We start from the raw sequence: 23135 nt of genomic DNA, 5'->3' as shown, positions 1-23135 counted from the left end.
GCGCCGCTGCAGACCGGTCTTCCTGCAGCCTAGAAAGCTCTGCGGCCTCCGCCGACTGCCCAGCCCCCTCTGCTGGTCCACTCACCCCAGAGACGCTGTGGCTGCTCATGAGCTTTGGTTCCGGAACTTTTGTTCTATTATTCACGGCAGGGGGGACCCCCAGGTGTCTCTTCTTACTACAGACCCCAGCCGGCTGCCTCGTGTCCATCAGGCAGTCAGCACCAGTGGCTGGATCTGAGACGCCTTTTGCGGGAGGGATTGGCACCGTTTTAGAATCAGACTTTTCTACAAGCCTCCCTTTTGGAGGAGATCAGGAAAGGAAACAATGAACATCAAAATTACAGAAGCACCGGTGAAGAGGCTGCTAGGCGCGCTCTCTGTCACGCCGGGTGGCGAGCTTTGGAGAAAAGAGCCTCCAGGTACACAGTCCCGCATCGCTCCCCGGCGAGTACACAGCGCGAGAAAGGCCTCCTCCGCTGATTCCGTCATTGTTCGAGATCGCAGCGCATCTTACACAAACCCAGACGGGACCCAGCGTCACTCAGCCAGCGCGGCCTCTGGGTGCGGCCAGGGACACCGAGACGCACAGTGTGGGCGGCACAGCGCGGCACGCCACTTCCGGATAACCGCGTTTGGCTCCTGTGACAAGTAGAGGAGAGCACTCTACAATAACAGTGGAGACTGGTACCGCAAATCCACAGCCAGTCATCTCGCCACTGACTGCTGCGATGACGCAGTCCTCACGAAGTGCTGGGCGCGAGCAGTCTCGTGGGCTCAGTCTTACACATCCCCACCTGCTAGGCTCCGGGGCCTGCTTTCACGGAAGATAGGCTTTCCGAGGGGTGGTGGTTTGGGGTTGATTCAAGGGAGGCTGCAACCTAGGCCCTGGCATGCACAGTTCACAGTGGGGTGTGCGCTGCGGGGTGTGCTTTCCTAGGAGGATCTGACGCCCAGGCTGATCTCAGGGAGGCGAGCTCGGGCTGACGGACCAGCCTCGGTAACCATGAGGAGCTCCTGGAGCTCTCGGGCTGCCCGGCCGGGGGCTGCTGGGCTGTGTCATAACCGGTGGAGCAGCAGGCGTGCGTCCACCAGCGTCTGCCCTACCTCAACGGGCAAGACGCCCCTTGGGCAGCCACGCAATGCGGCTCCTCGCTGCCCAGGTGGCTCTGCACGCATGACTGTGCTCGTGTGGCCTCCCGCGCTGGCACAGGGGTCGCAGAGCGTCTCACCACGGAGCATTTCTGGGTACGGCCGTGCGCTCACCAGGGATCGTCCACGCCTCGAAGACGCGAGCGCTTCGCTCACGCTGCACCCCGGCCGCAGCACAGCACCTGCCTCTCCGCCCTCGGGGACGCGCGGCTCTGGGAGAACCAGACCTCGGTCCAGCTGGGTTGGCGACCCGGGCCACTCGCGTCTCTCTGGGTCTCCACTTGCCCTCGTGGGGCCGGGGCCTCGTGCCAGACCCCGGCGAGGTCCCCGGCCTGCAAACTCCCGTGGACACGTGGCACGCGTCACCCCACGGCTTTGCGGCCTGGCCTTGCCTCCCAGCGGGGGCGCTCGGCTGCCCAGCCCAGAGGAGGCCTCAAGGCCGGCAGAAACCCCGGGAGGGACCGGGAGGGGCGCCAAGAGGAAGCAGGGAGCAGCCGGGAGGGGGCGCCCGCGGAGCCGCGCGCGCAGCCCTGGGAGCTGGGGCGCTCAAGGCAGTGACCCGCGTGCCCTTGGGCGGGGCTGGGCCAGAGCACTCGGGCCGGATCTGCACCGGAGGCCCAAGACAGAGAGCGCGCGGCGCGGAGGACAAGGTGGGCCCACGGGTCGGCGGCTCAGGGTAGGGAGCGCAGCCAGGTCAGCCCTGCCCGGCCCTGCACCGCCGGGGTGGCCGCTGCTTCCCACCCTTCCCACCGTTCGGCTGGAGGCCGGAGCAGGGCGGCGCACTCCCGCCCCTCGGACTCCCGAAAGCACCGCGCGCCCTTGCCCCGCAACGCCTTCCCCCGGGCCGCGGCGGGGCGCCCTGGCGCCGAGCGTCCACCAGAGGGCACCCGCGGGCCGCACAGCCCGCCGCTCCCGACCTCGCTGGCCGCGCCTGCGCAAACCCGAGCTTCCGGCTCCCGCCAGCCATGAGCTCCGGGCCTATGGGCCACGGGAACCAGGACTGGGTCCGGGGGGATCCGGGGCGTCCGGCCTGGCGGCCTTCCTCTTAGGTCCCCAGCACGCGAGTGAGGTAGGGAGAGCCGGGCGTGGTGGCACACACCTGTGATCACAGCACCCGGGAGGCAGAGGCAGGAGGATCGCTGCTAGTTCGAGGCCAGCTGGGCTACTTAGTGAGACCCTGTCTCAAAAAACAAAGCTGAGCCGCATCCCAGCGGCCTCTCCCTCCCAATGGCCCAAAGTGCGCCCACTGGACCCCCTCCCTCGTCCATCCTGCGCCAGTCTGAGCGCAGTGGTCGCCTCAATATTTCTTCCCCAGTGCTGGGCATTGAACTCAGAGACTTAGCACTGAGCTACACCCCCAGGTCCCCACCCCTTTGAGACAGGGTCTCCCTAAGTTGCTCGATTGCCCAGGCTGGACTCCAACGTGCGGTCCTCCTGCCTCGGTCTCCTAGAGTTTAGAGATGACAGGTAAGCGCCCCCACACCTGGGCCGGTCTTTGCAGAACCTGCCCCGGCCACGTCCGTGACCTTGGGCAGTGCCCTTCTCCGTCCCAGTTTTCCGCGGGTGGCTGGACCCTGGTCTGGTGGCAGTTGCACTGACCCCGAGCCCGGGAAACGGGGACACTGCGTCGTCCGACACCCAAGGGCGGCTGCAGGCTGCAGGTCCGCGCCGCAGGGTCAGGGCGGCCGCAGACCCCGGGGCTCCTGGCTCGGCTCACTCGGCCTCCTGGCAGCGCGGGTCCCCAGCGCAGGTCCCGAACGCCGGGCCCTGAGCCGTCCCACACAGCTCGGTTCCCACGTGCAGTCCCGCCCCCCACCTGTGCACAGGTCAGAGGCCTACAAGGGCCCGCAACCGAGCTTCGGAGTGAGCGCCCGTGTCCATCCGCCGCTCTGGGAGCCTCCCAGGCGGCGGGTGGAAACCATGTGCTGCCGCGGTGGCGAGCCTGTGACACGCGTGCTGCTTCTCTTGTAAGACAAAGATGTTAATGAGTGAGTTGTTTTTCTAAAGGGAAACCTCCGCGTTCAGGTTTGATGGCAGAGTCCTCGGCCCGCGATTAACAAGTGGCTTTGGGTTGCATTCCGGGCGCCCCCCTGAAAGGCTCGAGGTAGCAGAGGCAGGCGGAGGGCCTGCGCCGCCCGCCTCCACCCAGCAGCGTCCTCCCTTTATTTTGTACGCAGATGATGCCTTCGGGAAAGGAAAGGCGCCAAGCCTTCTATTACTGCTTTTAAAAATGTTTCTTGCGGAGGAGGGCGTGGGTGTGGGGCTGGGATATGGAAACTCGGTGTACTTTCTGCTTAGTTTCGCTGCAAACCTAAAGCTGCTCTACAGAATACAGTTTATGATTCTGAAAAAAGCTTTAAAGTGTGCAGCGCGGAAGGACTGCAGATTAGAGCTGCTGAAGAGCTGTGAGCCATTGTCAGCAGCCACTCAGGCCCAAGCGCGGCCTTCCACACGGGGCTCGAGTTCCCTGTCATCATCCGCTCTCCTTCGCTGACAGCGGGGAACCTGGCTGTTTAGTGAATGTAATAAGGCGCTGGAGGGGTTTTTCAGAATTGGTAACTGTGTAGAGAAACTTGCTCCTATCTGCGACTTTGCAGGCGGAGGCGAGAGAAATTGATCGTTTTATATTTCTGTGTTCTGGGCCCTGTGAGGCCCCCGACTGACTGCTAATCCTCCTGCGTGTCCCAGCCGGGTCCCTGGCCCCGTGAGTGGGTTCCTCTGCGAGGGAGGGAAAAGGCGCTCTGTCGGGGATCCGGAAATGGGGAATGGCTGCAGTGGGGAGGCGGACAGAGCGGCGGTCAGGGAAGGAGGCTGCGGGACAGGGAGACCCCTGAGATGGAGAAGGGGCCGGAGCCAGGGAGTGCAGCAGCCTGGATGCCTGGAAAAGCCAGGAACCCCAGCCTTCGTGCGAACAGCCCCGCCGACTGCCCAGGGGGCACATGCTGCAGCCGGCCCCGAAGGGCCAGGTGACGCATGCGCGCTGTTCTAAGCCGCTGAGTTGTGATTCGTCACAGCAGCAAGAGGGAACTCACACTCAGCCCCCCTAGAAGACACCCCGCAGGGTGACCAGGCGTGGCGGTCATCCTCACCAAGGACCACGTCTGCCTTGGGAACGTTAGAGTCCTCTCCGGCTGCTATTGTGAAGTGTGCGGTCCATCGCTGTCGGCCACAGGGACTCCATGCAGTGGAAACCAGTTTATTCTTCCTGTCCAGCTGCGCCCACCCCTGGCGTATTTTACTTCACACAGTGTCTTCATTTCCATCCGTGTTGCTGCAGAGTGACAGGGTCTCGTCCTTTTTGTGCCTGAATAGTATTCCACTGTGTCTAGCCCACGTTCTGTATCCAGTGGTGCCCGTGAACATCTAGATGAACTCCGTCTTGGCTGCTGTCAGGAGTGATGCAGTAAACATAGGAGCGCAGAGGTCTGGTTAAGTATCCAGTGGAGGGGTAATTGTATCATGGGGTGGTTCCATTTCTGGCTTTTTGACAACTCTCCTACTGTTCCCTATGATAACTGCCCTCATTTACATCCGCACCCCGGTTAGGAGAGCAGCTCCCGTCCTTCACGGCAGTGTTGATTGCTGTCAGTGTGAATGGGTCCGGGCGCTTCCCTCTTCCCTCCTGCAAGACCTCCTGCCCAAAGCAGGCTGGGCAGGAGGCGGACGGCTGGCTGTGGCCCCTGGGCCTGTGCCCTGTGCCTCCTGTCCTGGTTGTGTCCAGAATGACTCCGTCCAAGATTCTCAAAGGAATCGCTGTTGCAGTTTCTTTTCCCTGGACGTCAGGGCTGAGGAGGAAAGGTCTGCAGACGGTCTCTGTGGCCCTCTCACGTTTATGAAAGTCTGGCTGTGACAAAGGCCGTTGTATGTGGAGATGGAGACAGGTTCAAGTCCCAGGAGAGCTTGGTGAGTCCCCTCAGGAGCGACCCAGGTTTCCATCTGCAGCCTGCGAAGAAGCCTTCGGGAAGATAAAGATAATGCATGGAAAACACGGACAGTCTTAAGCGCTGGAAGGGTAGCGACATTTCTTTGTAACCAAGAAAGCCCAGAGGGGCGCGATCCCTTCAGGCAGGGCAGCTGCACAGAGGTGGGACCCTGGGTCCTGATCGCCCGGTGCCTGAGGCCGCTGCACACCTGGAGGGGGTCCTTGAGGGCGCTGGGGCAGAGAGGGGCCCCGGAGCACAGCCCAGACACCAGGAAGTCCAGGCAGCGGTGTCCCCAGGACCCTCCATGGCGGAGCCGGCGCCCAAGGCCGGGGCTCAGCACCCAGGGTCCCAGGCTCACGCAGCAGGGACCCGGAGCGGACGGCGGGAGGAGGAGGAGCGGAAAAGGCAGTTCCCGTCTTCCGACAGGGATCCGCCGCACACTGCCCGAGCGGGTCTGCAGCCACCAGACCCACAGCCTGGCCGCCTGCGAACCAGGGCCTGAGAGCCGCGCACAAGGCGCCCCCGCAGCCCAGGCCTGCAGCCCACAGGGCGCAGGGCCCACTTTCCCGGGTGAGAAGTTGAGGCCTGGGTCCTGCGCCCCCTCCCTGGTCAGGCTCAGCTGCCAGATACCGAGGTCCCCCTGTCTCCTGGCAGGAGCCCGAGTGTTCCCTGCCACATCCACCCCGCTGTGTGCAGGCCTGGGGACCGCTGGGGACGGAAGGAAGTGGGTGTCCCTAGGCAGCCTGCCCTGTGGCACCCTCCCTGCCCTCGGGGCAATTCTCCATGTGCTGTCCCTGGGCCACCACAGGGCACCTGGAACCGGGGAGAAAGGCACACCCTGCTCCACTGCGGGCTCTGGGGTCAGACCTGGGAAAGAAGGAGGGAGGGAGGGAGGAGGGAGGAGAGCGGAGAGCCAGCCGGCCCCAGCCCTGCACAGTCCAGGCTGCCCTGCTCAGAATCGACGCCCAGCTCAGCGAGCAGCACCTCCCGGGACCCTGTCGCTGTGTGTACACGTTGCAGGGTGACCTCGAGGTCCACAAAACAGTGGGCGCTCACGTTGCCTCAGGACTCCTTGAAGGGCGTCTACCAGAGACACTGCCTTGCCTCACCCAGCCAGTGGAGCTCCGGGTGCTGGCCGAGTCCTTTGAGTTGAATGAAGCACCCAGGTCAGGGAATGGCTGAGGTGAGGCGGGTGCAGCCTGCTGCTTGGCTTCTCCCCGCCTAACGGAAGTGGTGCCAACTGCTTTGCACAGACCTGGGGCCGCTCCCACTTCTGGGGGCCTGTGCTCCCTGCAGGCCTGCCTGATTTATTACCAGTGACATGGGCGCGATTCTGGCCAGTGAGGCACAGGAGACGCCGGCTGGGGAGTTAAAGGAGACTCTTCCTCCCTATTTCCTTTATTTGCTTCTGCATGCCATTGTCTGGAACTGTTGCGCCTACCAGAATCGAGCAAGAAATGGGGCTATCGGGACAGCGCAGTGCTGAGGGTGACAGGGAGAGACTCGGGGACTTGAGATCTCCCTGACTTTGCCACGCCACCCACTCATTCGGCCCGGGGAGGAGGGGAGTCTTGGGATTGTCTTTCTGAGTTACATGAGCTGTTGCCTTATTTAGATAAATCGAATCGTTTTTCTTATTAGGTCACATGTAGCTGGCTTTTCTGTTACTTGCAGCCCATGACATCCTCGTGGCCACCGAGAAGGAGACTAGAATCTCACTGGACACAGGAGCAGGGCTGCCGAGCGAGGGGTCAGTGTATTCATGTTGCCGGCCGCGCTCTGCATGGCCTGGTCTTGTCCCGTCTCGATCTCAGCTGTGTTAGCATTTCGGCGCCTGCGTGGCTCTGCTACCCTCTTCCCATTGCCCATGCTTTATCCGTCCATCTGTCTTGCTGCCAACTGGCCGTTTCTCTCTGTCCAGTTCAGATTTCCCAGGATGAGGTCAAGATTGGCCCAGCTAGCAGTGAGGCTTCTGATGAAATTCCTCTCGGGCGGCCATTCCCCAGCTCCTGGTCAGTCCTGGAATTGGGTCTCACTGCCTAAGGAACTGTAGGAAGGAGGCACCGCCAGCCACACTCAGCTCAGGGCCCTGCGGGCAGGGAGGTTCTCTTTAGAAGGAAACACTGGAGCCCAAACAACCCTTACAGCCCAGCCTTCGTGGGTAGATAGAAGGGAGGACAGAGCCGACAGGGTGAGAACAGAGGAACCTCCTCGCCACAGGCCGCTCTGCTGTAGATCTGCTGCCCTCCTGAGAGCAAGGGGCTCCCAGCCAGCCTCTGCCTGGACGCCTTGGTCTGCCCGGCACAGAGTTCAGTACCCAGCACAGGAAGACACCCACAGCTGCTGTCCAAGGCCACGCAAATCCCCACGCAGCCGTGCCTGGGAGACACTGTAAGAATTGTTTCTCTGTTGGAAGCCTCGTGAAGCCCTGTGGGGTGCAGCGCTGTGTGGGGTGAGGAGCAGAACACCCAGGGACAGGGTGGGTGTCCCTTAAGGCAAAGCTGGACGGGACCCCCGGGAGGGAAGGCTCTCCGGGCCCCATGTGCAGCCACCGTGCTGTTCCCACAGTGTGGGTGTCAGTCCTGCCCTCCGAGCAAGCGGTCACAGGCGTGCAGAGGTTCCAACTGTCAGAACTGTCACTGCTAAGCTTCTGCCTCCTCTCCTCTGTCATTGAGTTCCGTGGCCTCAGGCAAGTTGTTTGAACTTAGTGGACCTCTGTCTCTTCATCGATGACTTTTTCCTGATCCTCCCCTCATGTCGCTGCAGAGCACAGCCACCAGCCCTCCACTTCTTAAGGTGCTAGGAACATGCTGGGCCTCAGTAGAGCCGTGGACGCTGTGCTTCTGAGCCATGCAAGGCAGGTGGGCCACCTGGTCACTCAGAGGGGTTCATGGCCACAGACACCAGACACGGCATCAGCAGGTCCTGTGTGTCACCCAGCTCAGCAGGGCGTCTGACGCCTGTGATCTCCAGATCAGAGTGAGAGGGATGGACAGACGGGCTGGCTGGGACAAGGAGACCTTCACTAAGGTCACTCTGAGCAGGAAGTGGAGAGGAAGCCCCAGTGTCTTTATCAGCTCCTGCTGCCTGCGGAGTGGAGCCCATGCCTGAGGCAGCTGGAAGCTACATGGGGCTGGTGCAGCTGGCTGCTGTCCTCAGGCGGTGCCCGAACCCTGAAGCCACATTTCGGAGCCACCTAATGGCTGGGGAGGGAGCGCAGAATCTTCAAGGCCTGGGAGCCAAGGCCCTGTCCGGGCAGAGTGAAAGGCAGACTTGGAAGTTCCTGGGACCGGAGTCGGCACGGTGGCTTAGACATCAGGGCACCAGGGAGCCCGAGGAGGCCACTTGGGGCCACTCAAAGGCCTCATGCAGCTGGTGCAGGAGGTTTCCGGGGCACTGTGGGCCATGCAGTAAGAGCACCTCAGATCCCAGTGCCAACTGCTCAGCAGCAAGGGGCAGGACCTGTTCGCCTCAGAGGGGCTCGGAGGAGCTTTCTGCCCCCAGAAAACAGGGCGCAGAGGGTTCACCTCCCCAGTGTGCTCATCTCGCCTGATCCCCAGGGCTGCAAGTGGGCTGGGTTTGGCTCCATCATTAGGTTAAGTGGCAGAGCTGGCCTTAAGGTAGAAAGGTGATTTGGGCGAGCTGAGCCTAATTCTGTGACCTGTTGATTTACTTGCTTATGTATTAAACCCAGAGTCTGCACTGAGCCACATCCCCAGCCCAGTTTTTTGATTTTTGGTTTTCAGACAGTCTCACTAAGTTGCCCAGGCGGGCTTGAGCTTGTAGTCCTCCTGTCTCAGCCTCCTAGCGTACTGAGATTACGGGCCTGTGCTAGGATGCCTAACTTCATGTGAAGCAGAGCATCCCCTTGTTTGGCAGCAGAAGGGGGTCTGAGAAGGGGATGAGGTCGGTGGCCGGAAGGTGGAGGCCACTTATCAAGATCCCCACTCGGGTGGCCCTCGGAGCTGAGAGCAGCCTGCCGCTGAAGCCAGCGCTGACTCTCAGCCCTGGAACCACAGGCACTGCCTGGCTGCCGACAGCAAGAACCTGGACGTGGATTTGTCCTTCCCAGATAAGAGACCGCCCTGAGCAGCGTCTTGACTCCAGCCTGGATGTTCAGCCGCTGCCAGGAAGCACAAGTGTGCACACCAGACTCAAACCTGTGCTCCAAGAAATGGCTGTTCTTTTCAGCTTTTAGGTTTGTGGTGATTTTTTTATGCGGCAATAGGAAAGGAATACAGAACTATGGCGAAGCATGCGATTCAGGCTTCGGACTAGAAATGTGTGCATTTCCATCTGACTCATATAAAGTGTGACTGAAATATAGGTGAATGTTTACATTTTTAAAAATTATTACAGAATGACAAGTGGCCACTAGTTCTCCTCACAATACTTCCCTTTGTCGGAGCACGCTTAGTCCAAAGTTCTTGCGCTTTCGGAAGCAGTCCTGGATGCTCTTTCAGAGAATACATTTCAGTGCACTTTATGAGCCTGTAAGCAGATGTGAGCGACTGCCCTTATTACCCCAGAACAAGCAGCAGAGATATTTCCAGAACACCTGGAAACCTGCGGCGCGGAACAGCAGCCAGGCCCTGTTCTCCAGAGTGTGCTTTTATCTTGCAGGAGGAAAGAGTGGACTGAGAAGCAGGTTACACCAGTTCTCAGCATCACCACAGACAGAATTTAAAATTCTAAGCGGAAAAAAGGATGATAACCCCCCCCCATCGCCAGCTCAGTTGTTTAGAGAGGAAAGAGAAAAGGAAGTGAGAACACAATGGCTCAGGTAAGGAGGGCATGGGGCAGCAGGAACGGAAGCAACACCCGGGACGCAGAGGAGAAGCAGGCGTGCGGGAGGAGCCGCAATCCCGAGCCCACCGGAATGCGCCTGTGCTCAAATACAGGCATGTGCAGCACCCTACACAGGAAAGGGACCGTAGCTAGCCAGGCTGCAGGTGCAGAGAGTCAGCCTCTAGAAACTCAGCTCCTACAGCGGGACCAGAGGGTAAGCGCAGCAAGCGGGAGAGAAGGCAGATGAGGAGACCGGATGCTCTCCCCACTGTCAGCCTCCTCCAGGCGGGACGTTCACGGGGGATCACATTGCAGTTGCTAGACAGAGAACTACTTTGGAGCAGATTCAGAAGAGGAAAAGCCAGCGTGAATGCTGTATTTACCCAACATGACAAGAAGCGGCTTGTTTCCTGCCTGTCCTATTATTCACTGACAATGAAGACGCACTTCTTTAAATAGAGTGAACCCAGGAAATTTGGAAAAACATACACATACAAACAAGAGTAAAACATCAGATAAATTTAAAGAAGCCACTGAAAGCAGAGCATGATGTTACACGCCTGAGATCCCCACACTCTGGGAGGCTAAGGCAGGAAGACCTCAAATGAGAGCCCAGCCTGGGTAACTTAGCAACCCAGTGAGACCCTGTCTCAAACATTCATAAAAGGCTGGGGATGTAGCTCAGTGGAAAGGCCCTGGGTTCCATCCCCAGCACTGCAAAATGATAAAAATCAAAAGCTTTCCCAAGTGCGCAGCATTCTGTACTCGGTCCCGAGTTGAGCAAAACTAAGAAGCAACTGCAATGAGTCTGGACACCGCACCATCGAGAAGATCCAGTTTTAGGGTCTTCAGTAAACCCAGGGGTTGACACAAGCTTGCGTTAAAGCTCAGCTCCACATTCGCCGTTTGGGAGAAGCCAGGAATGTTTCTTTTTTTTTTTGGTATTGGGCATTGAACTTGGGTCCTTGCACTTGGTGCAGCAGGCGGTGAAACCACTGAGCTAAATCCCGGGCCCGAGATGCCAGGAATGTTCCCAGCTTTCTCAAGCATCCATGTCTTGGTCTGAGACAACACACAATCCACTGGCTTTGAAGAGAAATAAATGGAATAATACACAAAAAGCCTGGCGTAGAGTCAGTGCTCAAAAGGGGAGATTAATGTTTAAATTGCTGTTATCGTCCCAGCTATCAAGTAAGGGCCCTAAATAAATATTCTCCAGGACCCTTTCCCTCTGTGAAGTTTTGTGATTCTAACCTTGTACAATTTGGTGGTTCCTTAAAAAGCTAAGCAGAAACATTATACAACCCAGGAAGCCCACTCATAGGTAGATATTCAAAAGAGTTGAAAGCAAAGAATCACAGATTATTTACAGCATTATTAATTTAATAATTAAATTAATCACAGATTAATTACAGCATTATTTACAATAGAAAAAGATGGAAAAACCATAAGTTGTATCAACCGATAAGGGGATAAACAAACTATGCTTGTGCCATACATGCCAGGGAATATTATTCAGTCATGAAAAGAATAAAGTTCAGATACACCCCGCAACACAGACAAACCTTACAGACATCACGCCGGATGAAATAACCCAGACTGTGATTCCATTTATATAAAATATCTAGACAAGGCAAATTCCCAGAGACAGAAGGTAGCGATTACCCAGGGCTGGGAGAAGGGAGGAGTGTGGAGTTTTTGTTAGGGAGTAGCAACTTTCTGTTTGGGATGACGGAGTTGGAGACAGATCCTGGAGATGGTCACACAGCAGCGTGGCTGTGTGATACCATGCAATCGCACACTTAAAGTGCTGTACATGTCATATTTTGTGTTATAAACACATTTTCCCACAAGAGATCTTCCGTTCTGTCTTTCAGACTTTCCTCCAAAGATATGGAAACGGCCAGGCTAGAGAGACGAATGCTCCTGTGTTTTCACATTTCCGAAGAATGTGCCAGGGCTTCAGCGCCGGCCTGCTGGCTGCAAGCTTGGCCTCTGTCACTGCTGAGCCTGGCCTGCGAGATGTAACCCCTGGGGCCCAGAAGTGCTCACCTGGTACCGGTGGGAAGAGTGTTTCCAAAAGGCAGCTCGCTACTCCGGACTTCCTGGCCAGTGGGAAGCAGAGTGAGTCAGAGTGGAGACCCCACGGCCTGGGCCCAGGTCCTGCTGCCCTTGAGGCTGACTTCCCCAGATGGTGCAGGGTGTGGCCCCCAGCGCTCCCTGCAGGGCAGGTGACAGTCACAGCAGAGCGTCCTGAGGCTCTGCTCCGAGTCCCCCCACCCTCCCCACCTGAGGCATAGAGACTTTTCAAGTCCTACCTTGCTGCTCTGGGTACAGCTGGGGAGAACACTTCGCCATCCAGCCTCCTCGGACCTCTGCCCCCTCCTCACCACGTTTACGCCCCTCAGGCTCCAGCTGTGAGACCTGCTGACCGGACCTGGAAGGCTCCTCCCTCGACACTGCCCGGCAGGCACAGTCCCCACCCTTCAGGCCTCCACCTGGACGTCACCTCCTCCAGGCGACCTTCCCCGGACCGGACCGAGTGCCAGGCCTTCTGGTCCCTGTCATGGCCCCCGGGATCACTGGAGGGCTTCCTTGGGTCTCTTCAGCCAGACGTCAAGCAACTGTGCTGTTACCCTTAACCAGGAGCAGGTGCGGTGCTGGCTGCACAAATGAGAGAGCTTGGGTAGATGGGAGAGGAGATGGGCGTGTGGCCGGGCACTGGGCCGAAATGTGTCCCCTGGTACACTGCAGGACAGCGCCAGCTCCTGGGAGTCTGCTGCCTCTCTCCCGGGCTCAGGGTGTGCTGTCCAAGAAGCACTCAGTATCAGTGGGAGAGTGCTCCACATGGTAACAAAGGTCCCACATAGGGCAGGTAAGGCGACTTTGTCTTTGAGAGACGCCAGTGGCCCCAGCAGTTTGCTTTCAAGTAGATTTCTACACACGCCTTTTCTCTTCGACTGTCAAAACCTGCCTGGTTGTTAACCCTCCGCCTTCTGCTGATGGTAGCCGTGTCTGGACTACCGAAACTTAAAATTCTTGTCATCTCTGCCTCCACCTGCAGCCCCAAATCACGACAGTGTTCTGCCTAGTCACGTGACTTTCTGTCCACAGGAGGTTCCCATCACAACTGTCATGTCCTCAGGCGCCCTGATGAAGGGCAAAGCTGCATTAAAGACTGCTTTCCTCCGCAGTGTGAAGTCCTGGAGCATACCTGGCAACTGAACACCACTGAACACATGGCACAGGATAAAACCTCTACCCCTTCAGCAGCTCTAGGAAAACAGCCCAGAGAGAGGAGATGGCCCCCAACAGGGCAGTGACCTAGTACTGCTTCCTTCTGATCTTCATAGCCCGAGAACAGTTAGGTCCGTGTGCCTCTGCCACAGGAAACAGAAAGCCCCGCTTTCTCCCTTGAACCATTGGTGTTGTTGGACTGCCTTTCACTACGCAGGAGAAACCTTAAGGAGCAATTGAATTTATAGCTCGGCTAAGGTCAGAAGGAACATGAATTGGCATTAGTTATTCACGGTCAGGCCACAGAGTGAAGTAAGTTCATCTCAACTTCAAAGAGAAGTTTCATTCAGTCTTCTTCAGCTGTCCAAACGAAATCATTCTGCCATGTAAGTTGATTTTTTACATTCCTACTAACTTATAGCATCCAACAGATACTTTCTTCAGAAAAAAAATGTACCTGAGATAGAGGCATTCTCCGTGAGCAGGTGTGGACAGGTGAGAGCGTGGAGCCCAGCGACGGGTCAGGCTCAGTTTGGGAGTCTCTCTGGGCATCGACCTTGCACCTGAGGAAGAGCAGGATTTGCACGCAGGGCTGCTTACTGGACAGGACCAGTGGTTTCTCCGGCCCTCCTGCAGCATGGCAGCCTGGCTGGGCAGGACAAGCTCAGGGCTGGACACCCCAGTGTCACGTTCACTTGTCCCCAGTCTCCATCTCAAGCAATAGTTCTCATTTGAACAAACAGTTCAAAAATATCTGTTGTGTAGAGGACTGGCTCGTTACTCATAGGTATTTCACATGTTCCCAGTGACTGTTGAGGCATCTGGCAGTTAGGGTCAAAGCACAGAAATTACAACCAGTGGCTCTCCGGGTTCCCTTCATGCCATTTCAGACCCGGGAGGAAACACAGCCTTGTGTTAAGGATTTAACAAGGATCAGGTTAGTGCGTAAAGGCGTCTGTTCCTGCTTAGCAGCAACGTGACAAGCAGCCATCGGAATGGCTCCTGTGCCTCATAAGGCGGGTGAGATATTTTCCATGTTGTCCTTTGGTTCCCTTTTTAGAGGCCCATGAAATCAATTCCTGCTTGAGCTGCCTGTAGATGGGTTTTACCCTTCTGATTGTCAGGAAATGAAAGCTGTGTGATCCAGCGTCATTAGCTTTTGCTTGGCCTGCCAGAAAACTGACAGTCAGTTCACTGCCACGCGTCCCGTTCATTTGGCTGAAGTGCATCCTGGCCTGCTCTGCCCGCGTCCCTCAGCAGGGTCTCGGGACTTCAGTGTTCACCGCATTGGAAGCAACTGTGGGCACATGGTTGCCTGGATAGTTGAAATTTCTGTTCAGAAGTGAAAATCTTTTTTTTTTTTTTTTGGTACCGGGGATTGAACTCGGGACTTTGCACTTGTGAGGCAGGCGGAGCCACACCGCCTGGGCCTGCGTCTGAGTCCCCTTGCACCGGGTGTACGCCGTGGCAAAGCTATTCATCTCCTCAACACTTCCACTCCATTAGCTCCAAACTACAGCTGGAATAGCTCTGAAAACCATGACGCCCTCAGGACAGGGAAAGCTCCCAGTCATGCCAGATTTACTTCCTCTCAGTCCCTTTTCTCCTTTGTGCTAACACTATTCCTGACAGTGAGCAAAAGTCCAGCGTTCCAATATCGAACAGTAGGTTTACATGCTCCAAGGCAGGATGAGCTATCCTCCCAAATGACGAAGGATACAAAATCCCTCACTTACTCTCTCGAGTGCCTGCCTTGTTCGAATTCCAGCACTCTAGGTCAGGTGACATCTTTAGCGGGCACAGGAGGCCGGGCAGAGCAGCTGTGATCATGGGACAGGAGCTGGAGGCCTGGTGACTCATCGTGTGGGAGATAAAGCCACACAGTCCTCCCTGACCTGGGGACACGGGGATCCGAACAGAGGGAGGAAACCGCATTCCTCACTGCCAAAACCACAGCCGACGGAGCTTGGCCTGCTCCTTTACGCAAGCTTCCCCCAGCAAGGTCCTCCACAGTGGCCAGCATTCCTAGGAGGCTCTGGCAGGAAGACACTGGCTACAGCTGATGACCTGCCCTGCGAGGCGTCTCCACGGCCTGGCACTCAAGGGATGAGGTCAGGGTTGGGGAAAGGGATGGGACGGGGACATCTGCGGCCTTGGGAGGCCACCTCAGCCTGAGCCCTCCAGCACCCTTGGCCCTTCCTGATCACCAGCAGCAAAGGACAAGGGCCCGCTTTCTGTTGACTGAGAATCACCAGCAATCAGATGACACAGGGAGAAAACAAACAAGCATGTGACTTACTGTGTTCCAGACATGGAATTAATGATTTACACGGGTCTCTTATCTGATACACTGTGTCACAGGCAGGAATGTAGGAAGCACAAAAGCCAGATCTCTGCAAGTGAAGAGTGATTTATTCTTGGTTTGTATTTTACCTCAAGGCATCCTTAGAGGAGCCACAATCAGTGACAGCTTAATCAGGTTTTTAGAATATCTGGTCCTGTGTGTTTTAAAATATGATAAGAAGCTTTGTAAAAAGGGCTTTCCCATTGAGCTGGTCCACTAACAGTTCTGGTAGCTAACTACATAACCTGAAAACTAAAAATATGGCTGTTGCTGTTGTGATTCCTGATTTCTTATTTTATGTAATATAATTAATTTACTTTAAAAGCTGAAGCGGGAGAAGGGAAATCAAAAGGATGAAGATGTGAAGTGCATGTGAGCCAGTTCCCCACAGCGATGCATGTATTGTGTATCATAAATGTCTGCATTTCACCCGAACCTTTGCTCATGTAGGAGGCTCTGGTGTGACAATGTGCACCCGTGTGTGGGAACATTCCTCCTAGGGTTACGTGTAAACACGGCCCTCATCTAGTCCGTGTCAACATATTGATTCAGTGTGCATGATTGTTTTGCAATATAATGATACATTGTCACGCGTCTGAATATCTGAGGCAGACAGCACAAGTTATGGTGACATCCATCCAAATCACAACTGGCAATGAAATAAAAAAATCTCATTTTAATTGCAACATAACTTAAGTGTTTTTCTAGTTAAAAATAAGTATGGACCAATTTTTAAATCAACAATGAAAACATTTTACAGAAGTGTAAATATTAATACTACAATAGGAATCTTCTGGTAGTATTGGTGGGAATGTAAACTGGTACGACCACTATAGAAATCAGTGTGAAGAGTCCTCACAAAACTAAAACTAGGAACGCCATTTGACCCAGTTATACCTCTTTTAGGTATCTTCCTGAAAGAGCAAACGTCGTATTCCAGTGATATTTCCATACCCATATTTATAGCAGCACAATTCACAATAGTGAAATTATGGAAGGAACCTCTATGCCCATTAACAAAGAACATGTAATATACTCCCAGCCACAAAGAGAATACAACTCAGCCATGAGGAAGGTAAATATGAGGCATTAGTAGGAAAATAGATGGATCTTGAGACTGTAATGGTAAATAAAATAAATCAGATATGGGAGGTCACTTTAATCATTTCTCATGTAGGATGTGGTTTCTGTTACATGAGAAACCCAAAATATAAATATTTAAAGAGCAAAATACAAGACAAATGGGAGGAATCAGGGATGTGGACTGCATAAAGGGGAAGGGTTCTGCAGGAAAGGAAGGAGGGAGGGCAGGGGGAAGAGGAGTAAAAGTGTTCAAGCTGTGATGTGTACGTATACCCATTCCTGAAGATGATGGTAATTGCATATCACAGATGTATACTAATATTCAAAATTTAAAGTAATTCTAAAACCCAGGCTTGGTGGCACACACCTATAATTCTAATACTCTGGAGGGCTGAGCCAGGAAGATCAAAAGTTCGAAGTCAAGCCCAGCATAGTTACACATGCCTATAATCCCAGCACTCAGGAGGCTAAAATAGGATTATCGCAGGTTCAAGGCCAGCCTGAGCTATGTAGTGAGTTCAAGACCAGCTGGGACTACACAGTGAGACCCTGTCTCAAAAAAAACTTTGAGGCCAGCCTGGACAACTTAGGAAGACACTGTCTCATTGCCTCAAAATAAAAAATAAAAAGGACTGAGGATATAATTCAGTGTGAAGGCTCAGGGTTCAATCCCCAGTATTGCAGAATCAATCAATCCATCAATCAACCAATCAATCAATAAAGAGAACAACTGGAAGAAGATACAGTGCAAGTTCCACAACAAATGACAATAGTACTTCGCTGAAGTGGAACAAAATAAGAAAGCTGACTACTGTATGTAGTTTATTTAAAGATCATAAAATGTACTGTATTATGAGATATTGGCAAATTCATAGTGAATTTGATAAATTTTCTCTCAACACCCCAAAAAGAAACGAAGAAATTATCTGAAATTAAAATTGAATCTCTAAGAAGAAAAAAACTTAAAAAGTTTCAACAGGCTCCTGTGTAAACCTTTTGGTCAGGTATTAAATTACTTTGATTCTCACCTACACATATGCATGCACACATACTTTTAGGTGGAGCAATAGTAAATTATTTCAGTTGTAGAAATTTTGTCCTCAATTTATGAGGAAAATAATAAAAATTACATTTCACCAAAAGTAGCCACTTCAATCAGTCACCGACACAATAGCTTAAAAAACGCAAGACCTTCACAGTAACAAGATCAACCAGTTCAAATTCTGAAAAACTACACGTTTGCTTTTTAATTTTTTGGTTCCTTTTTTGCTTTAAGGAAGTCAGGAAATATAAAATACACTGTCCAATTAGTACTTTGAGTATATTTTGTCCCAAAACACTTTTTAATTTACAAAGAAATACTGTTTATTCATGACCTAAAATGTCAAACTCATGGTATAGGTATTTTGTCAATACTTTTAGTTTGTCGGAGAGGAATTCCGTGTAGGTTTGTAAGCGTTAGTTTCTAACACAATAAACAGTTTGCTATGTTAGCCACAAATCCAGATTTATTGGAATTCGTTTTAAAGACTGATGTTTCCTCTATTTCTTTGTTTCACTGTGTGATGCAGTTTAAAAATATTTATGTTCAATTTTCTAAAGCTGATTCCATAAAACATGCCCTGGATACAGTTAAGATCACTCAGTGCATACATGCAAATTCAGTGAATCATGGTGAGTTTATGGACCCGCTGAAAGAAGTAGAAGACAGTGGATTTAATGGCTCCATGACTTCTTTGCCAAGGTTCTTTGCTTGAATTAGTGAAGAGTTATACAAAGATTTACCCTACTGCTAACTCCAATTCAAGACTGTCTTGAAAATAAAGAATATTGGGCCGGGCATGGTGGCAAGTGCATATAATTCCAGCACTCAGGAGGCTGAGGCAGGAGGATCACTGTGAATTGGAGCCCAGCCTGGGCTGCATAGTGAGTTCAAGGCCAGCCTGAACTGCATAGTGAGGCCATCTCTAAAAAAGAAAAACAATATTTGCCAAGTAGTTAAAAATGAGAGACAAATTATGTCACTGGGATGTTCACTTCCACAGCAGCAACACACTGTATCTGAGTGAGCCAAATGTGAACCTCCGAGGAAGGGAAAGCTTAGCTGTGGTATAGCTACACAGATGTGGGGTCTTCAATTCTAACTTTCACAATTTACTCAGTAACAGTGGCCATGTGGTTTTCTTTTTTTTGGTACCAGAGATTGAACTCGGGTCCTTGGGCTTGCGCAGCAGGCCGCGAAACCACTGAGCTAAATCCCCGGCCCTGCCATGTGGTTTTCTTACATGAGTCCACGTGCAGAGGATGTTGCACGTGCTGGGTGGCATTCCGTGAACTGGTGTAAAATACGGAGAACTTGAAGTAACGGCTACTGCTGGTAAAGAGCGATACGGCTTTGACTTCACCAATGAATTTCCTTCACTTGGACAGACAGTTTGAAACTGATAGTCAAAATGATTACTATTAAAAAGATGCACCAGTTTTGTCGATGTGTATGCAAATATTAAATAAGAATGTTTTTTTTCAGCTGATGGAAAACTTCTAAGCATGTTTGGAACACCTTATATGTGGGCTTTTCCAACGCTAAATGTATAAAATAGTGTACTTCAACTCATCCATTTCCCACTAAAATTAAGCACTGAAATCTGGTGGATTGGAAGTGCCTTAAGATACACTTAGAAAGAAGAAAAGAATCTAAAATATCCCAGTATTTTTATGTGGATTACACATTAGTGATAATATTTTGGTGGCACTGGCTTATACAAAGAATATGATTCAAATCAATTTGCTTGTTTATTCTTGCTTTTTTAATGGACTATTAAAACTGTAGATGGCAGACCTGATCTGATGCATTCCTCTCACACGATGCTCCTGGCGTGGCTGCCTCTGTCTCCCCCTAAGCGCTGCTGGGGATGGAGGGCCTTGCCAGAGCAAGAGGTGCGCGGCAGCCCGGGTGGGAACAGGTACCAGACTGGGGTGAGGCTCCTTCTGATTGGATGGAGAGTTGGGGTGCTCCCTATTGTCTTCCAGCTCTTTCTCCTATTTATGAAAGAAAGAAAGGGTTGGTCTCTTTCACAGTGCCCAACCATGTCCCTCTGGACCTCTGGCTGCCAGTGAAGATCGTCAGAGTCTCTGCCAAGGACCCAAGTGCGCAGTCAGAGGTCCTTTCTCTAGGAAGTACAGAAGTAAACAGCTGCAGGCGTTTGGCCCCAGGACTATCAGCAGTTCCAAAGCACAGAGAGGGAGAAGTTCTGGCTTTCTGGGATTTGAGAAGCTGGGGCCTGACAGCGGAAATTCACCTAAGGAAGTAAAAGGCTGTTTCTACAAACTAAGAATAGGATTCAGTGAAGGAGCAGAGTTAAAGGATGGAGTTTAGCAGGAGAAAGTCATTTATTTGCCCTTACACGTCTGAGTTTCATTCTTTGTTCCGCAAAACACGGAGGGAGGACCCACACGCAGTGACAGGGACTGGCATAATGACTGCTTCTTTATTGTAAGTCATTTTTGGAGGGACTGAGGCATGAATGCCCTGCCTGCTCTTCCGTCTTGGTGAGGGTGGTTTTGGTGTGTTGAGAAGGGGCGTCTCGGCAGAAAGCCGCCGTCTACCCAGCAGCAGCATGGGGCACCTGAACAGAGCCAGCCCTGAAGCTCCGCCCCCCGGGGCCTCCACCTGGCCGTGCCTGGCTCCTCGGGGTGGAGCTGGAACATGAAGTCATTTCCACAAGGGGGTTGTTGCAATCAGCGGGCAGAGTGCAAACCATAAGAAAGCAAGTACATGTAATTGCCATTTTTGTATTTTATTTCTATTTATTTTATTAATTAAAAAACACTTTTCATGTTGCTTTTAACAAAGTCACTTCCCACCCAGGACCCAACAGCGATATCCCTGTACCTGAGTTCTCCCCCACCTAGTCCTTGGCGGCTCGAATCCCCCCACACCCTAATTGGAAACCTACTCTGACTGATCTTCCTGGCAGGGCAGCAAAAACATAATTCAAGCACAAGTCTGGGCAGGAGGTGCGGGGCGCTCTGAACCCTCTCTCTGCTGTCTCACCTGGAAGAATGCTTCTCTCTCGCATATGCTGTTTGTTTAAACGAGTGCGTTCTCCCTGCCATCTTCCCCATGCTGTTGTGCAAAATGCCTTCTAAGAAAGTCAAAGGCCTGCGAATAAAGTATATGAACCAAGAGGCCCAGCAAGGCCCAGTGAGGCCCAGCAAGGCCCACTGACTAAACAGAAAGCAGGGAGTGAAGAAAGCATTCTGACAGAGGGAAGGAAGCAGAAGCAGACAGAAAGGAAGCCTGATCCGTATCTGATACTGAGCCGTTCGGTTACAGTCAGCGTTGCTCTGTCCTTACTAATGAGCTCATTAAGTGTAATGCTGTTTCAACTTTTTTATACCTTTCAGAAACCTCAATGGATTTATTATGTAAATTATGAGAGTCTTTTAGTGCTATCTGGGGAAATAGGTTGGAGTTTTAAGAAACGCTTTTTAATTTTCTCTTTTAAAATAATGAAATATAGACTCATCCTATCCAAAATTTCAAAATCCAAAATGTTTTCAAAGTTGGATTGAGAGGGCGCAAAGGGTCTGAGGCACAGACTGAAAGCCGAATCAGACAGTGTTGGAACAAACGAGTGCTTTTCTATCTAGACAACACGTTTAATCACAAAGAACTTAATATTTTTGTTGTACTTAGAGATTTTTGGCAAGCAAATGATTTTAGATACTGCTCTGTGAGAATTTCAAAATGACTTTCTGATATTCAAGTTGGAATGCCAAATAAAAGTCTTTTAAATGCACATACACGCATGTGAAATATTTCAGACCTTGTATGTTTTCTTTGCCCCCTGCAAAGAAAGAAAAAACATGGAATGTGGAAGCCAGTCCATCGCTGGTCCCTGGGTTGTGTGGCTGTACTTAGCTGGTTTGGCTCCGGTTGTCCTTGTCTTTCACTGCCCCAGCAGTAAATACAAAGCTCTCAGAATTCTCTGGTTAAACACTATCTGCTTAATCATAACAGCTGTGGGTTCAGGAAACATCAAGTTCACATTTGTCTTTGCGTCAGGGTGAAATGTTGCCCTCCGGTGACCGCAGCCGGCTGTGGTGCAGGTGACTGCCATGGTCACGCTGTGGTCTTTCTGGTTCTGTCCAGCTCCAGCCTCCCAGTTTGGCAGACCCTCTGTGTACTGCTCAAAGCTACTTTGTGCCCTGCAGTCTCCTTGGATACACACGGAATAAGGACATATCCCTGTAGAGCTTCCAGCACAAGATATAGGTTAAATAATTTTTGGAAAATGAGTGGACAGATATGACGATGCCAACTTGCATAACCATCACCAGTTCTGAGAGACCACGAACTAAAGGAGAGTTCAGTCATAGGGCAGACTAGATATCTGAATTCTCTGCTGTAAAAGACAACAAAGCATAACCCATGTCCTTTTTTTTTTCCCGGTACCAGGGATCGAACTCAGGACCTTGCACCTGCGAGGCAGGTGTGGTGCCGCTAAGCTAAATCCCCAGCCTGACCCATGTGCCTTTAAATGCAAAGCTGAGCTTACAAGAAAGTAAGAGAAATATAAAAGCCATAAGAAATTCATAGGTCTGCACTCATTGCTGTATGAGCACAGCTCTGCCAGCTGCCCAGGAGGACTTTTTCAATTGACCAGGCAGTTTGGGTTTTAAAGATCATAAAGAGCAAAAGTACATCCCCCTCGAAGTGGACCTGGGGCCGAACCTCTAGAAAGCTCTGCTGATGGAACAATAGGGTGACTTCTTGGCTAAGGAAGATCAGAAGGAACATGCTGCACTCCTAGATAGGCAGAGAGGATAAATACGTACTTTACTATTACCCCTTTCTGAAACCTCACTAAAATCAGAGCAAAGAGAGTCCCTAACACACAATCCCAAGAACAACTCGGCAGGAGAAGATCAATGGTGGTAAAATACAAGAAGTTGGAGACTTATTGTGGGGACAACTGACGCAGAAGACCCTCAAGAGGCCAAGAAAACCCCGGTCCTGGTCTTGCAGTGGAAGAAGCTGAAAAACGACAGAATTTTTTGACAGAAATCCCCAGGAAGTTCAGAACTGGCGCGCGAGGAACCCAGAGGCAGTGGGGGTAAAGTCGCAGTTAAAGTGAAATTAGTAGCTGCAATGAATTATTAGTCAACTTGAGCAGTCAGCCCCACTTTTCCGCCGCACTGCTTGTCCTGCCCTGCTGTGCACGTGCACGGGCTGAGGTCTCCTGCGGCTGCAGCAAGGCGACCCGCACTCCTACTGCTGAGGGAGCGAAGGCAGAGCCCTGGACCGCCACACCTCAGGGCCTGTTAGGGACGGGGCCTTCCTCTGAAAATAGAAGTGCAGGCCCAGCAGGCCCCAGCCAACTGCTCTGCTAGTTCTCAGGACAGCTGCAGGGAGCACACAGCCCCCACAGGAGAAGGGGACCTCCCTGGCTCCTCGGGCGAGCGCAGAACGAAAGCTGTACAGCGCTGATGCCAGGGCTTCCCCAAAGACACACCGCAGTGTTACCCCAAGGCCAAGCCCGGTGTTTTGAAATATCAGCCGCCTTCAGGCGTCATCAGATATCAAAGAAGGCTCTGTCATGAAAGAT

General features: G+C 52.6%; 2 protein-coding genes across 2 annotated transcripts in view; both read left to right on the top strand.

Annotated features, from left to right (window-relative positions):
- The first annotated feature begins 1003 nt into the window (after nucleotides 1–1003).
- Nucleotides 1004–21328, top strand: LOC101719205 (uncharacterized). Its single transcript, XM_087194360.1, has 7 exons — nucleotides 1004–2218; nucleotides 6714–6822; nucleotides 6994–7084; nucleotides 7293–7463; nucleotides 9092–9270; nucleotides 9696–9855; nucleotides 11738–21328. The coding sequence occupies exons 1-5, from the start codon at nucleotides 1004–1006 to the stop codon at nucleotides 9159–9161; spliced, it is 1656 nt and encodes a 551-aa protein (XP_087050486.1). The 3' UTR covers nucleotides 9162–9270; nucleotides 9696–9855; nucleotides 11738–21328.
- Nucleotides 11810–23135, top strand: part of Cd34 (CD34 molecule) — a 63629-nt gene continuing 52303 nt past the window's right edge. Inside the window, exon 1 of the mRNA XM_004862041.4 lies at nucleotides 11810–11984. Within this exon, the coding sequence (XP_004862098.2) occupies nucleotides 11810–11984 (175 nt within the window). The remainder of the gene's footprint in view (nucleotides 11985–23135) is intronic.

Source organism: Heterocephalus glaber, unplaced genomic scaffold (assembly GCF_053883595.1).
Source record: "Heterocephalus glaber isolate CG9 unplaced genomic scaffold, H.glaber_assembly_v1.0 deba00001600, whole genome shotgun sequence".
Lineage (NCBI taxonomy): Eukaryota > Metazoa > Chordata > Mammalia > Rodentia > Bathyergidae > Heterocephalus > Heterocephalus glaber.
Note: the sequence above shows the minus strand (reverse complement) of the source record. Positions and strands in the feature narration are given on the sequence as shown.

What these genes read in the sequence shown, in the direction of transcription:
- LOC101719205 (XM_087194360.1), top strand. Translation starts at nt 1,004, where the DNA reads ATGAGGAGCTCCTGGAGCTCTCGGGCTGCCCGGCCGGGGGCTGCTGGG. An exon ending in GTCCCCAGCACGCGAGTGAG is followed by an intron (nt 2,219 to 6,713) that starts GTAGGGAGAGCC and finishes TTTTCTTATTAG; the next exon opens with GTCACATGTAGCTGGCTTTT. An exon ending in AGCCGTGCCTGGGAGACACT is followed by an intron (nt 7,464 to 9,091) that starts GTAAGAATTGTT and finishes CTGGAACCACAG; the next exon opens with GCACTGCCTGGCTGCCGACA.